This window comes from Dermacentor albipictus, chromosome 1, assembly GCF_038994185.2.
Source record: "Dermacentor albipictus isolate Rhodes 1998 colony chromosome 1, USDA_Dalb.pri_finalv2, whole genome shotgun sequence".
NCBI lineage: Eukaryota > Metazoa > Arthropoda > Arachnida > Ixodida > Ixodidae > Dermacentor > Dermacentor albipictus.
This window is the reverse complement of record NC_091821.1, coordinates 401,672,242-401,688,434: the sequence shown is the minus strand read 5'-3', so window position 1 is coordinate 401,688,434 and position 16,193 is coordinate 401,672,242. Positions and strand designations below refer to the sequence as shown.

Here is a 16,193-nt window from a genome sequence, read left to right as displayed (position 1 = left end):
CGCGTGCTGCCAACTGATTCCAGCGTTGAGACCTGCAGCTTTGTATAAGAACGAGAAATGGGCAGCAAAGCAATCTGTGACTGCCTGGACTTCTACTCCTCTATAGTCAAGCAGGCGAACGCACTCGCCACGTTTACTAGAGCGCTTGCGGATTTATTCCAAAATTCCGCCGGCCCATCGGAGGCGTTCCTGTTCAAGAATGCAATATGCGAGAATGCAAATGCAAAAAAGCTATTTCGCAATGCACAACTAGCTCGCTCAAATCGCCGCTCAATTTTCAAACCTTCTGCAGTATGTCTGACTGTACAGTAGACGGATATTTTTTTGCTTTGTAATTTTGAACCCTCAGTAGAAAATTTGTAACACGCCATCGTGTTGCCTTGACTTTCAATTGAGTTTGAGGCACTAAGGAACATATAGGCGTTTGCAGAGAGATTGAAAAAGCGGCCTTCTTCTCTCTGCTCACTAGGCACAGGACTTCTGGATGTACGGTGAGCGCGACCTTTCTGCGTTAGGGCACTTATAAAATGAGATGAAAACCATTGGGGATATTTAGAGCGCTTAGGACTGTACTGGCGATTGTATTGGCACATACTCCTCAACACAATGTTCGTAAATTGATCTACTTGGTCATCGACACTGCTGTTTTCTGTGAGCTGTGACCAATCGGTGGTGGACAAGAAATCATATAAATCAACTTGTTCACCACGCTTGATAGCAAAGCGAGAGGATTCATTAATGCCACTGGAGGAGTTCTGCCTCAAAGCGGACACAGAGGCAGTTATCTTTTATTCCGTTCCATACATAGCAGTCAGCGCTGTGGAACCTACGCAAGAAGTTCGGTAAAGAAAAGTTATCACTCAGCATGTTCCGTTCATGCTTCGCTACGCACCAACAGCATTCGCTCGCGCAAGCATGGACGTAAGGCTCCTCGCTATGGCTTGCAAATAAAAAACCCGAAAAGAGCAACAAAAATAAAAATGATCTAAAACAACGCATTAGCAGCCCTATACCACAGTGTGTTCGTTTCTAAAGATTTAAACTTGTTTCATTCAATACCGAGCCTGTATAAAAAACAGTTGCGTACAATTGCGGTCAAAAAACATACAATTACAATTAGTTATAAAGTTACACTTATCAGGGAGCACAAGGTAGATGCCAGAAGGAGAGACATCTATAACTTGAGCGTTCGAGGATCAAAATTCTATAATAATAATAATAATAATAATAATAATAATAATAATAATAATAATAATAATAATAATAATAATAATAATAATAATAATAATAATAATAATAATAATAATAATAATAATAATAATAACCACAACAACAACAAAGCAGGGCCTAATATTTTCCCTAAAACGTTCATTTGAACGGCCTTCCGTAATTTTGTTCTTTGGCGCATGGTGTGCATAGGACGAGAAATTTTTGAGACTTTTTTGAATTAGCGACCAATTTCGCAGGGTTATCGACTCGGCCCCAGAACAGCGCACAACCGAGCGACGAGGTATTCTCGTAATATACGAACTCCATACGATTTCAATGCGGAATGTCTTTTTGAGCTGACAGATACGGTCATCATCATCATCATCATCATCATCATCACTGCAGGACAAAGGCCTTGCCCAGCGATCTCCAATTACCCCTGCCTACCTATTTCTCGTTAAAACAGATGTTAGGGCGAGTTGGCACTCGTCGTGTCGCTTCTCCCTGCTTGTCCCCGTGAAAACCGCGCTGTTCTGTTACAAATACCAATTTCTGACACGGACACAGCGAAAAAAACTAGTTCTGAATGCGTAACCAGTTCGCCCAAGTCGCCACTCAGTTTTCAAACCTTCTGCAGTGTGTCTGACTGTACGCTAGACGGATATTTATTTGCTGTCTAATTTTGAACCTTCATTAGAAAATTTTCAAAGCGTCAGCTTGTTATCTCGACTTTTTCAATTGAGTCTGGAAATGGAAATCGTATTTCGTTGACTCAAGGAATCAGCCTTTCTGTCGTATCCTTGCAATGTTTTCTTTCATGTTCTCGAAATAGCCAATGAGGTAGTGTTACAAAACACGTTGTCCGCGCTATGCCACACATCTCGATTTACGTTATACTACAGATCTTTGTATTCAATTATGTATCTTTGTACCAACTACAGCCATCTTCCTCTGTCACGTTTCGCAAATTCACAAGTTTAAGAAAAAGCTGCGAAAGGCTGAACAAATATGAATGGAGTGAGGAATCTGGCTATCGGACAGTATTGCTTTCTCGGTCCAGTTCTACCGAGATTATCTTTGTTTTGCTCAACCATGGCGGCTGGCTGCAGTGACAACAAATAGGGGGTGTGTGATGACAGATTGGAATGCTTAAGAAGAAGAAAGTCCGACGCTTTAAGTTCGTAAGAAATGACCTAATAAACTAACGCAGTGAACAAAGTTAAATACGAAAAGCGAGTAAAGATGGCAGATGAACAGGTTTTTACAAGCACAGATTGCGCTTATAGCTCACAAAGCTAACACTCTTGCACAAGTCGCGTATTACGTGTTAGTTTTGCTTCTGCGCTGACACTTATTTTTCCGCTCGCTATCTTTGCTATTTTCGTTGCATTGCATGAAGTTGTCGTTGCACTACTATTGCACTATTACCGCGTGAGCTGCACACTCCTTAACTGGAGTTCTCGTTACACAGCATAATCTTTCTACAGCGAAGCTATTTGTGCGACTATAGAAGCGCTCCAAAGCGCTTCGGTAGTCAGTTTTGATACCTCCATGTTTATAACGCAGTTGAGAAAAAAAATGCTTCGTCAGCATGCACATTTATAACGCCGTAGAATACTTTTCAGACTCACTTTCCCAAACCTAAAGAGAAGCAGCCAACGGTGATTTGTTGCAGGAGTCACAGAGAGCGCCCCTTATGCATACTTACTTCAGCGCGGTGTATTTGTCTCTTGCATGGACCGGGGACGTTGCATGAATTGAAAGTAAGCGACGAGCTAAACAGTGGCTCATTTAAGTGTGGTTGTAGAAAAATAAAGTGTGCGACGCTTAGATCGCAGCGTCGTGGCCTTGGTCTTCTTCACCAGGCTCTTTGGAAGAAACCCGACGCTCCAGGCGGGAAAACGCGCGATCGAGATAAAGGCTCTGAAAGCGAAAAAAGGAGAGAAAAGCGGGTGACGTCACGGAGTTGCACACGTCTGTCTCTCGGTCCGTCAGTACTATATCAGCGACAGACTGCAAGAGTCGGCAGAGGCCTTGGTTTGGTTGCGTGAGTTCGTTTGCCCCTTCATGTCTTGCATGTTTTGCGTACTCATGTCCCGCTCGCGTTGTATCCATGGGTGAGAGTGCGTGCGTGTCGAGAATCAATTAGAGTTCGGCAAACATCCGCTGGGGCGGATAAGACAAGCGGGCCCTATGGCCGCTGAGTAGGAGACCCGAAGTTCAATTATTGACTGGGATTCACGGCTTGACAAGTTACAGATCATGATTGAGTGTTACAACTTCATGCGCGTGCTAGAAACATTATATATATATATATATATATATATATATATATATATATATATATATATATATATATATATATATATATATATATATATATATATATATATATATATATATATATATGCGTATTATAACTCTCTAGTGTCCTTGCGCTGATGCGTCCTTTAGCATCTGTAGGTTCAAAGAAAAGTGCATGAGGCCTAGTACGCAATGTCACGACCTTCGTCAATTTTCACCACAATCCTTACAAATGCATTGGTATGTTCCTTGGTTTTTTTATGTGTTCGTTTCTCATGCGCTACAATATGTTCAAAGCAGGAGAAATGGTGTCAATTATAGTGGTGTTCGGCTGGCAGTGCCGCAGCGTGTAATTGCCAAAGCCGACGAAACTAGAGGTACTTCGCCACTAACCTCGCTAAGATTGACCAGACGTGAAGCGCCGAATAGCGACCACTAGATGGCTGGCCTTATCTCGCACGAATAACGCGGAGAACTAACATGGTGGTGACGGCTATGCAGCGGAAGAGGTTGAATAGGGCTAGAAGTTCTAGTGTTCACAAGCTGTTGCTAGTAGAGAGTAAGCTCGCCGCGGGAAGCCGTGGCTGCATCACTATGGTATCACGATCGAGCGAGCCCTCGCCTTTGTCTGCGAGTTCTGCGGCCGAATTCTTGTTTTAGTGTAATATTAAGCATTCACTTATAGTCGATAGCCAAGAACCAACTTTCTGAAACCCGCTTCGTTCTTGTCATTTGGAAAAATGAGTGGTACATGCCAAGGTTTTTGCGGAACGTGGGCTATAATGAAAGCTGGAACATAGATCGATGCGTCATAAGGACCTGTCACATACCCTGGACACACAGTTCGCTCTATTACCGCAACGAAGTAGCTGCTGTGTGATCATTCGATGATACATGTTGCTGGCAGGCATGTGGTCGTGAGCGTTTGATAGCTGCTTTCTTGTCCGGGCGATATCCAGGCGTTACAAGTCAGCCCAATGCGCATACGCTACAACCACCAAAAGCGGGCAAGGTTGCTGAACAGTTAGATGCGCTTGCGGAGACGAGTGCCTTTGCTAAACAAAACGATTAGATGACTGCGAACTTACCGGACCAATCTGCGACACGCCATAGTTGCTACCATTCCCTTCCACGTGAGCAATTGCTTCATTGCACACGGCACCTGACGACAGTACATTGGCAGAATTCCACTACGCTAAATCATTCTGTTCTCTTGCAACTTGCCCAGCGTGAAGGAATGGGTCATAAACTGTCAGGCAACGCACACCTTAACTATCTCGCACAAGGCGGATAAGTGAATTATACGCTGTACTCTATTATGGAAAACCTATCTGTAATCAGAGTATTCGAAAGTCTCGCTTTCAAGGTGTGACCGAGCCCAATGCTGCCAGCGTCGATGACAAGACGACAGCAGGCGTGTTGAGCATGACATGGCCGATGGCCACACGTAACCGCAGTGCCTGCTTCTGATTGCAAGTGACGTGCCTGTGCCGCGTAATATTTGAACATGTTTACAGCGCCCGCATTCCAAAAAAACTTGTGCCAGCAGGTGCATAAATATAGTATATGCGCTGCATCTCCCTCACGTTAGCAATAGCGTTTTCCGTGACAGATATTTTTTTTCAATAGCATTAATGAAATTGCGCTGTAGCGATGTCAAAACCTTACGGCGAATGTTATCCGACATAAGCAGTTTCGTCACGTTACTCGGTCTTGCCCGTTTATCAGTGACTTTCTTCGTTCTAAAGAAAGAAGATTATACCGGTTGTGTCATAAAACAAAGAATAAAGGAGCTATCTGAAAGCGGAAACGTCGAGTGGAAAGTACATCTAAAGGAGTCATGTTCAATGGACGCTTAGGAGATGTTTTCTGCCAAGAGATGTGGCGCGTTACCAAATCTGCTACCCCTTGTAGCAAACAAAAAGTCTCGGTCAAGGTTGCCTCAGTTTCAGTCTGTTCTCTCTCAGAATAGCGATAAATTTGTTCTATTGAAGCATGGTAATCTGGGAAGACGTAATTAAGTGTCGTAATTGAAAAAAAAAAGAACGAGCGAACTCTTGTTAGATTCTATGATATCCTAAATATACATAATCGTGGAAAACGGCAAGAAAACAGCAGTGAGCAAAAGAATCCGCGTGATTTTTTAAATCCGTAAGGACTCATATCTGGGCCTTGAGGTAGCTCTTTGCGGGTCAAATTCTTTGATTTTAGTGAACCACTAGAAGGTAAGGAAGCGCTCATGCGAAGTCGCTTGGCATGTTTGTTCCTTTTCCTGCCATGAATTACCATTTTAATATAGGAATCAGAAAACACAGCGGGAAACCAGAACTTTTGCGCTCATACACTGTAGTGCTAACGACTCTTCATCTGAAAACTATGTATTTATTTTCCTCTCTTTTCAGTAAAGGACTACGAAAAAAATAAAAACAACGACAAAATAATGAAGCATTTTCTTGCGCTGCTGTGTGTCATTGCGTACTTCGGTGAGTGTTAGAAATCTTTTTTTTTTCTTATCGGCGTAAAACTGTTTTGCCCGCTGCAGGCCTTCTTGGGCCCATTCCTCAGTGCGATGCGCTTCTGCACAAAACCTATATTTGCTCTCTTTGACGGCTAATGAATGGTTTTATTCGGGGCAAGTGGCTGTAGAAATGGGAACTCTCGTTTTATCACGACTATTTGACGCACGTAAAGAAAAAGAAGTTCAACCTGCGCTCACAAAAAAAAGAGAAACATCGATGTACCCATTTGTATGGAGCAAACATTTTGTGCAGAAGAAAATACTAGGACGCTTTCTGTTTGTCTCGTTAAATGTGTAGAACACTTAGCGCATCGACAACCGATGTACTCAAAGATGATCATGTACGAACGCGAATGCTTTCGTTAAATTGATGGTTCCCAACAGTAAAGCCCACGACTGAATTCTAAGTGACGTATACTAGAAGTTAGTACGTGTTTCATGAGCGCCATTAGGGCTGCTTCCTTCATAATTTTTTGTGAGTAACGGTAAATTTGATTCAATTCGTGTGAGGCTTCTGAAACTTAAGGTCCGCGCGAATCGCTTTATAGGTTTGCTGCTCACGAGAATATTCTATCGCAAGGGCAAGAAAGACCTCTGCCAAGGCATTTGCGGTCCATGGGCTCTCGGTGGAACTATAGCGTTCTGTGCGTGACCTGAGATTGTAACAAAAACGACAACAACTTCTCATGCACAACCAGACATATCAAATGCCAGACTTCGACCAGACTTCGACTGCCTTCATCTGTTGCATCATAGCGTAATATCGTTGCAGTTCGCCCTTATTTGTAGACATTGAACGCAGCGCCCGGCCTTCAACGCGTGTTTTTAATGAAACACAAGAAAACATGCCAAGAATCCGCTATGGGTCAAAGTTAGAGAGCCGCTGAACATTTTAACTCATATAGGTATACAGAAGAATATATTTTTCCAAACAAGCATGCAGGTACATTTAATGTTTTTTTTATTTGTACCTGAAATGTTTATGTCTACAATAAAGAGAAGCAACCACAACGGTTTATTGAAGCTGTAGTTTTCTTTTGCTCCAAACTTGTATGTCGGTGGCCTTGCAATTTGGTGCACTGAAAATGTGCTGCAGATTAGGAATATTTAAAAGCTCATACTGGCTGACCAACCACATGGACATGTATAGGTCACGCAGAGGCTGACGACAGGAACAGATACCAAGAAACTGTGCAAGATTTCCTAGGACTGTTGGAGAGAGACACATCACCCCCTAAAGGCAAGTTATCGCATACAAATGCATACGGATTATTAGGCCCACAGTCTTTGGCAGCACCACCTTCACTCCTTTTGAACTCGGAAGTGCCTTATTCCAGACTCCACCGAAAATCTGTCCCATGTGTGTACGTCACACAATCGTTATCACTTACATCGGCGAGATGGCGATACTTTGCCTTTTTTGCGCCTGCCTAATGATTAGAAACAATAGGCACAGAAATGTTCGCTCTATTTAAGAATTGTGTTCTTGAAGATGCACATTTGTTGCAATAAGGATATTCACGTATCATTTTCTCTATCGCGGAATAATTTCGTATACAACATGGCCGGCAGCCTGGACACACATAAGGATAGTAAGGATGTTAGTGCTTATGAGAGTCTTGGGGTCTTAGTCGACGCCTGTAGGCAACAGTGCTTGGAAGGCGCCGAGCCGGCTCAAGCTGTTTGCGAGCTTCTGCTCACCTTTGAACATGTGACGCCTGTGCCAATGGCACCCGGTAGCCTCCGGGGTGCTGGTTACACTGCGTAGCAACACAGGCCTGACGCACTTGTTATCGCTGCTATTGTCTACCCTCCAAGCGAAACTGTAGTTAATAAAAGACTGTGCGCATTTATGGACTCGTGTATACGCAACGAAGCTGCCACTGCTTTCTAGAATACGCGGTTCACTTTCACGCTATGACTAGGGTTCAGCAGTTTTCCGTTTAAACCGAAAAGAAGCCGATAGAATTCTGCCCAATTTAATTCGCCCAACTCTGTTTTAACCGAAAAAGTTCAGATTCTTCAACGACCTGGTACACGAGAAGCTAAGTTGAATATTCTCGACCGCTGTTTGCCTGACCAGATGGTTATTCTTTCTGCGAGTCGCTGTGGGATGTTCTTGACTACTGGCGCCCCATTCGTATCTTCGTAAAAATTGGTGTCGCGAAAGGCGAGCAATGCAAGAGGCTTTAGGCTCTGATTGGAGGCAGTAGAGTAAAGCATGACCCTCTTATTAAGACGAAATTTGTGAGGGAAATGTAGGACTCGGTTAGGACAATCTTGAGAAAGCTAGAGTCGGAGGACACACGTGTGTGCGATGTTTGCTCCTTGCTGCCCTTTTCCCTTTCCCCAGTGAAGGGTAGCCAACCGGGCTTAGTCCTGGTTAAACTCCCTAAGTTTTATTTATCATTTGCTCTCTCTGCTCCTTGCTCATGACGCTGCTAGGACAGATTTCGTAGCTGTGGGCTCAGGAGGATGGAGGCTACCACAATGAGATTGCCAACATGCTAGATAGACCTTGTGGAGAAAAAAAAAAGATGGTCCGAACTCGCCATGACATTTCAGTCGTACTGTAATGTTGTGACACAAAAGTGGAGCGACAGTGTCGCAAGGAACGTTTCAGGCAACATGGGGTACTTGCACTCACAACACTCTGGTTTAACGTACGTATCATTGACCCAAACATGAAGTTGGAAATGTCCCGTGGCTTTTTGATCTACAAGAGGATCGGCAAGGTCGCTGTTATTGGGGCTGACACGACTCAAGCCCTGCAGCAAAAGCTTCGTGAATACCTCCCGTGCGCTCTCTTTGAAAGTTTGGTTGCTTGTTCTCTCTTGGTAGCCGCATTTCATTGATTGGCCAATATTAAGTACCACCACATTTCACCACCTTAGGTTGCCTGTTTGAAGTGTAAACGCTGAGAGAGTATACTCTTTAAAATTAAGATGAAAAACAGAAAAGAGAGGGTGCTTTTATGATAAAAAAAGAAAACGGAAACGCTCAACCGTAGCTATGACAATGCCTTCTGAATTAGGGATCAACCAGTTTCTTTAAACGTGCCTTACACACGGCGATTGAACAGTATTAGGCGACTTCTGAGATTTATCGGCCTTAGCGCAAAAGCAGCAAGCTATCACAGCCGACGCTGCACTTGTACCAGGAGCTACTTGCTCTTTGAAAAGCGCACGATGTCTTCGTGAGCTACAGTATTCCCTGCTGCAGCCTCTGATCTGTGGAAGCTACGGAAATACTGTCCAGTAATAAATATATAAATACATGAATAAATATATATAAATCAAAAGTCAACAACTGTAACGCTGAGCCTAGCGCATGGCGGACGGTTCAATGTTCAGAACTGTCCGCGCTGGATTTTTATTCTTGCGAAGTAATTTTTTAGAAGCACGGATGCTGCCACTCTGCCAGTCGGTGTGGCGCGTAAAACTCTGCACAGATAACATAGCGCGAATCATGTGCGATACCTCACTGGGGAATACGCGCATGTTATGCTGCCTAACCAGTAACTTGCTCAGTGACTTACTTCAGTCAAGAGATGGTGCAGCTAAATGATCTATATGATCAAACTGAGCTTAGTCCACAGTGTTATTTTTATATTTGGAAGGTGTTTATCTTCACCACCATTTCAGTATGTTACGCAAAGCCTGACTTTTGCATGAGCAGGGTATCCCTGTGGGATGAATCAAAACTTACCTGGAACTCTTTGTATTGTGCTTGTGTTGGCCTTGCAAGTGGAAGAAACACATTAGCCCGTTTCTCTGTGGATGCTGCCTACAAAAAAGTTTTTGTGGCCTGTAATAACTATTGTGAAATAAAAATAAGTATGCGCAGTTGCTCGGTGTTAAGAGCTGTTATCTCCGTACTGCGCATTGTTCCTCTGGTGCGCGGTCGAATCCCGGTAGTGGTAGATGGTGTACAAAGTGTTTTTTCTTTAATCTAGTGTGGGTGAAAGTAATCATTAGTAAATGGCCTAACGATGATTGTGCATTTGAAAGCCCCGTGCGGTCTCAGCAAACCGAGTTCGGAGTGTTTAACCTCTGCCGCAGTGAAAAAGCCAAGTGAAACGCGTATGCCGCATGCAGTCAGATGTCACGCACAAGAGATAAAATGCGTTGCCTTCTTCTACACGTTTAGGCGCATCTCTGTACAAGTTTACCCGAATCACTCACTCTGTAGTTATTGTTGTATGAATACGAAAAATTCAGGCAAGTGACAGAGTATAGACTTACGTGAGTGAGGACAAATTTAGCGTTACACGCCCCGTCGCTCTAGTTCTTATTCAGACGATTATCCATCACGAATCGCAAACTTTACCATCTCAAATGTTACGCGTCCATTTTTTTTTCGCCCAGGAGGTTCAAGCAGTGCCAGCCAAGCAAATGATTTCATCGACGTTGTCCTGCTGCAGAGGATGCCTGTACTCATCAGGGAAACGCCTGGCTTGTTTCCGGCAGCTCCGTTGCCTCCCTACGATTTCAAGGCATGTTATAAGCGTCTGTATATACGTGCACTCTCAGCTGCCCATCTGTACGCAATGCGCTCGTTTATAGCCGATGATGTCAACTCCACTAAACGCACGGATGGGCCCGATTGAAATGCGACTCAGTCTTGTTGCTAAAACAGCTCCCGAAATATCCGCAATCTATTAAAGTCCATGTCCGGGAAAATGAAACAGATTATTAACAGGGGGAAAGCATTGCTCGAAATCGATTTGGCGCGACAACAGCTAAGCTGGCCAGTAGTTGAAAAAAAATCCTTTACTTGGGTGCTAATAAAAAATCTCGAACTGAAATTTCAACGTTGAAGGAGACAGCGGAAGAAATGAAAATCAAAAAGGGAACATTCATGAGGCCCGTCGGAAGTTTTAGTTATACATTATAGAAAGTGTAATGGCCATTCACAGATTGTTCTGCCAGATAATTTTTTCAACGCGTCTACTTGTATCCGAGACGGAAGCTCATGAAATGTCGGAAAGAAACTGTGCAGGGGGTCAGCTGCCCTATATGCATGCAACAGGCGCTATGATGAGCACCGCCCGTAAGCGACATGCCTTCTCTTGCCTTCTCCCACGTCGGAGTCAAGGGCCCAGCTACTCCTCTTCCGTAACGAGCTCCGCCCCCTAAGGCCTCGACCCATATCATTTTTTTCTTCTTTTTTTACCATGCGGCGAATTTCTAGAGTATTTCTGGTGTGCTTCGCGTTTCACTGGAATCATCGCGTTTAGCAAAGTAAGGTTTTGGGCTGGTTGGTTCATAGCTGTCGATGAAAAAGTTAGCGGACAAAAGAATACACGAAGAGAAAGTGCGCCAACTCACAACTAATTTTTATTTTTAGAAATAGAAATAGAAATAGAATTTTTTAGAAATAGGTTTATTTTACTTTGCTCTCGTTGTATCTGCGCATCGAATCATTCAATATGTGCGCACTTTTCCACTAAATAAAGTTAGTGGCGAGTTGGTTTTCGTTCTCTCCATTTCTTTTTTACTCCGCTAACCTTCTGCACCACGAATATACTCTGTCTTCAAGTCATTGCGGCCCAGTTGCTGTTCCTCGAGTTCTTGTTCTGGCAATTCGTACACCTCCGCCGGCATGCCTGTGGCGCGGAAGCACCGCACGTGTGACGCCATCTGGCTGTCGGAGCGAGTTGCTGCTCTCAAAGAGGAAGAACGCGCGGACCTTCAGCGGTTTTCTCGCCGAATATCGAGACAGAATCGTATCCGCACGATCAACGCCCTGCGCTTGTCTATTTGCAGCACCCAAGCCTAGTTAAATGCCTTTTGAGAAATAGAAGGCAGCGTGGGTTAGAGTGCAATCTAGGTGAAGTCACTTTACTTGACATAAAGAGAGTGGCCTTGGCTAGAACGCGTGTTATAGGTGTTGCCGGAGGGGTTCAGGATGGGATGCCGCGCATAAAGCTTTAGCTCGGGTGCTCCTATCTAAATACATGTATAAGGAGAATTCGTTTTTCTCGGCAACCACTGCGCCAAATTTGACGAGGTTTGTTGCATTTAAAAAAAAAAGCTTAAAATCTACTGACTGTTTCTTTTGGATTTTTGATTTAGGTCATTAATGTTTTATTAAAAATTGGCGAAAATTGAAAATTTTCACACAACGAAACTATCAAGTTTACAACTGTCTAACTCAGCAAGCGAAAATGATATCACAATTCTGCGAATTGCATCTGATAGTACATCTAAAGCGGACAAAATTGTTATGTTACATGTAAAATATCTGTAACATAACGTAACATGTAATGTAACATAACATGTAACATAACATAACATCTAACAACCTAAAAAGATGGAGTGATATGGAAATCCAGCTTTTGCAGAACCCTTGTACACGACGCAACAAATTCATGTAAGATATAAATTGACAAATCGAATTTGTCCGCTTCGAATGATCTAATGGATGCCGTTTACTGAACCGCGATATCTGTTCTTGATGCAGAGCTATTAATGTATAAACTTCGTGCATCTATTGCTTTTTAACTTTCAAGTTTTTGAATATCCTTTTCATAAAAGTCAAACCCTAATTCTAAATTCCGCTTCCAAAAGTCACTAAAATTTAACTTTCTCTCTCAAATACAACGAATTTCGTTCAAATCGGTCCAGGGGTTATCTCAGAAAAACGTTTTTGCATTTTCCATGTATTTGAATAGGCTGCGTCGGAGTTGGGCCCGAGCTAAAGCTTCCTCTTAAAACTGCTACACGTCAGAGTAGAAGCCGGGAACGCCCCACTCTTTCAGGTGGTCTCTCTCTTAAGAATGGACAGAATCTAACACTGGTTATGTGGGGTTAATTGACGAATATTGGCGCATTGAGCATGACACCGGCATGTCAGCTGGCCGCACGTATTGTGCATTAGAGATGATCAGGTTTGTAAGAATGAAAGAAAGGTTTTCAACAGAAAGAAGATAGCGAAGAGGACAGCAGAAGGGGATATGGAGTAACGAAGTTGGAGAATTCCGAGCTGCCATTGAGTTAACGTGTTGGACAGAGTATGGTTTTAGTGTTTCTGAAATTGACATTTAACTTGGTAGAGAAGGTAATCATAGTCCCAACATGAAATAGAAAGACAGGTGACTGTCGCTCAAAACAACCCGTAACCACTTAACAAGTATTTATAAAGTGGCACTTCTACGGAAGACGTACGCGGGAATCAGTAATAAAGCAACTGTTAATGCGCTTTCAGGTGTACAAGACGTCCATCACTAATCGTGACCTGAAAGTGAACGTGACGCGAGGTGGGCTCAGGAACTTCGACACGGCTGTAATCCGCGTCGGCGACTGCATCCCCACTCTGGTGGCCGGGAACACGAGCGTCAGCTGCACACTCAGCTTCGATGGGATCCTCGCTGAACTTGTCACAGTGGTATGATATGAATGTCGAATTTATTCTCTTTATTTTATGTCGAGAATGAATGCCAATATTGCAAGAAATGATCTGGTGACGTATAGTAAAAATTTGCATATTCGTTTCTTTTTTACTTTTCTTGTACTTCTAAATCGAGTAAAGCGTCGTCATCAGTCGTTTTTTTCTTTTTCTTATGACTCAAGTTGTGTTACCTTGCGTATTATCACAGTTTTAAGGAACAATACGACTCTCGTAATGCCAACTTCATATCCGTGGCAATGGTCCAAAGTACGGTAGTCCATGTTCTTTACAGCAATATTGCAAAAAAGTGAAGGGAAACAGTGGTGATACATCCTGCCAAAATTATTTCTTCTTGCAAAGCACTTCGCGCATATGCGTAATAGCAGGATAACTAGGAGTAGCTAGGTCAGGAAATGAAATGACTAAACAAAACAGGATGCCGACCACGTGTAAGTAATTACTCATAAGCATGAAACTTTTACTTTATTTTGTGCTATGAGAGCTCAACTCATTTTTTTTTCACTTTTCTTACGTATTGGCTTCAATGACTATGCACGTGATGTCATTTGCTATAATTATGCACAATTAACATTCACGTGGCGTTCTCTTTTTGTGACAATACGTCCTCAATACTCACATCATTATGACGTTTGTAAAGGCGCTGAAGACTTCGTTATCGGAACTCATGTCCCGGTGCTAGCTATTCGGTCGCATCAACTTCCATTCCTATGGCCCCTGTCCGACGACATAGGTAACATGTTGCTGTTTCAGCGATGTTTTTGCCCTCGAGCTTATTCGTGATTTATAGCTGTTATTTCACAACGTTAAGGGCCTTCAACACGTCGCCGTCGTCTACGAAAGCAAACTACGTGCATTCGGCTGTCGGGTTCGGGGGTGCGGGGGAAGGGGGGGTCTGTACTTGAAAGGAAATGTGTGGAAAAATTCAAGTTGGCACTTTACTAGTGAGTATTTTGCTGAGGCCAACAGTGAAGCGGCATGACGAAATTAAGAAACCAAAGATGGTGTCGGCTGGCGCCACTCAGGTATAACTGGATACCTCTCCATTCGCCTCGTACTACTCATAAAAAGGGTGCTGGTAATGGTGATAATGATGCTATCCATGATAATGATACTTCGTGGTCATAAACAAATGCGAGAACCGAAAAAGAAAAATGGGATCAAGGAATAAACTCAGCAGACTGTTTTTTTTCTTTACTTGTTTCGTACGGGTTGCCAACACAGCTAACAATAAAAGGAAGACGTTGAATAAAAGCGAATAGGTCCGTTTCATGAGCCCTAATACTGTTGGAGAGATATCTAAAAATTGGCAGTGCGCCGTCACCTATAGTTGTCAGGTTGGTCAGTGCGTAAATTGACAATCCTAAGCATCTCTTCGCGGATACTGTATATAACAAGGAATGTTCAAAGTACATGTTGTGCTGCGTTTGAGCGCAAATATAAATACGTCTATTTTCTCCATTTAGAAAATGCAGTTGTTAACATGACCTCTTGCTCATGCGTCCCTTCCTTCGTGGTCGTCAGTCCTGCGCTCAAATTAGTAAGGTCCTATCGTCGTTGTCACTGTCGTTCTTTCAGCCAGTCACCCTGTTGCCAGCCAAGGCATAGGTGGCACATTTCATTATAAGTCTATGACCGTCTCAATGGTAGTCTTTAAAATTGAGATCACCGAAGGGCTGGCTATCCCATACGCAAAAACTAAACCCGAACAACTGAGAAATCTCAAGAAAACAAAAAAAAAACTGGTTGATAGGCATCCTAATACTCCGAATGTGTCCGTTGAAGAAATCAATAATTTGATCAGCAAGTTAATCAGTTTTTTTCTTATCGCACGTTTGCAGACCAAGGGAGACAACCTGCTGGGCATAGTGAAATCCGTGGACGTCGAAGCCCTCGTCTACAACACGACCGGCCGGCTCGAGGTCACCGCGGCTCCGAACCGACCGGGATTCGTGCGCACTCTGTTCGTGGAAAGCGTCAACTTCGACGTCAGGCCCGGATCGAACCTCGATTTGAACGAAGTCCGGATGAGCAACTTCAAGTCGTACATCGCTAACTTTCTCAGAGAAGAGTTGTACATGAACATATACGGCAATTATCAGACGCTCCTTAACCACGCGGTCGCCCGCATGAACTTTGTTCTGTCCTAGTGGCGGTCCGCACACGGTGGAGAAGAAGAGTGACCTGGCGACGCTACACGAGGCTTTTTGAACGCTACGTAGGAGCGAGCGTACAAAATTTTCTTCACATGGTTGGGGATGCAGAATTTTGCTACGAAGCGAGAGCACAAATACAGTTAATGCAAAAGAAGAAAAAAATTGTAGAGTGCAATGAACGCATTGTTATTGTGTGCCACATGTATCTTTGCTGAGCTTGCACGTGAAATGAAATAAACAGAAATAAAGCCGGTGCAACTACAATCTCTCTAGATTGAGAATTCCCACCGTCTGTGCGATGTGTGATTGTCTCAGAGGCAGGACAATGATGCTGGTGCTTATGCCAGTATAGTGACATTCATAGTTTTTCTTGCGCTATATGTGACATTATTTAGTGTTTGTGATTTGTATTTGTGTCTAGAGCCTGTTGAGATTTTTTTATTGATTTCTCTTACGTAATACATATCATGTCTCAGGATATATAGCTGGCCATAAAAGAGCCTGCCTTCTTTTATTGCGTGTAAATTAAGAAAAGAATGAGAGGAATTTCGGTGTTCGATGTGGAAAGTTGGAAACCAGTGAAAGGTTGTTTTATC

At 43.3% G+C, this 16,193-nt stretch overlaps 1 protein-coding gene across 1 annotated transcript; it reads left to right on the top strand.

The window, feature by feature from the left end:
• The first annotated feature begins 3,165 nt into the window (after positions 1–3,165).
• On the top strand, positions 3,166–15,861 carry LOC135903605 (salivary anticoagulant protein P23-like). Its single transcript, XM_065433919.1, has 6 exons — positions 3,166–3,256; positions 5,916–5,996; positions 7,182–7,271; positions 10,399–10,526; positions 13,241–13,420; positions 15,283–15,861. The coding sequence occupies exons 2-6, from the start codon at positions 5,954–5,956 to the stop codon at positions 15,589–15,591; spliced, it is 750 nt and encodes a 249-aa protein (XP_065289991.1). The 5' UTR covers positions 3,166–3,256; positions 5,916–5,953; the 3' UTR covers positions 15,592–15,861.
• The last annotated feature ends 332 nt before the right edge of the window (positions 15,862–16,193 follow it).

Bases quoted from the DNA above. Each gene is read 5' to 3' on its own strand.
- LOC135903605 (XM_065433919.1), top strand. From the start codon at position 5,954: ATGAAGCATTTTCTTGCGCTGCTGTGTGTCATTGCGTACTTCG. The intron at 7,272-10,398 runs GCAAGTTATCGC...TTTTTCGCCCAG, and splicing joins AGACACATCACCCCCTAAAG to GAGGTTCAAGCAGTGCCAGC. The intron at 13,421-15,282 runs GTATGATATGAA...GCACGTTTGCAG, and splicing joins TCGCTGAACTTGTCACAGTG to ACCAAGGGAGACAACCTGCT.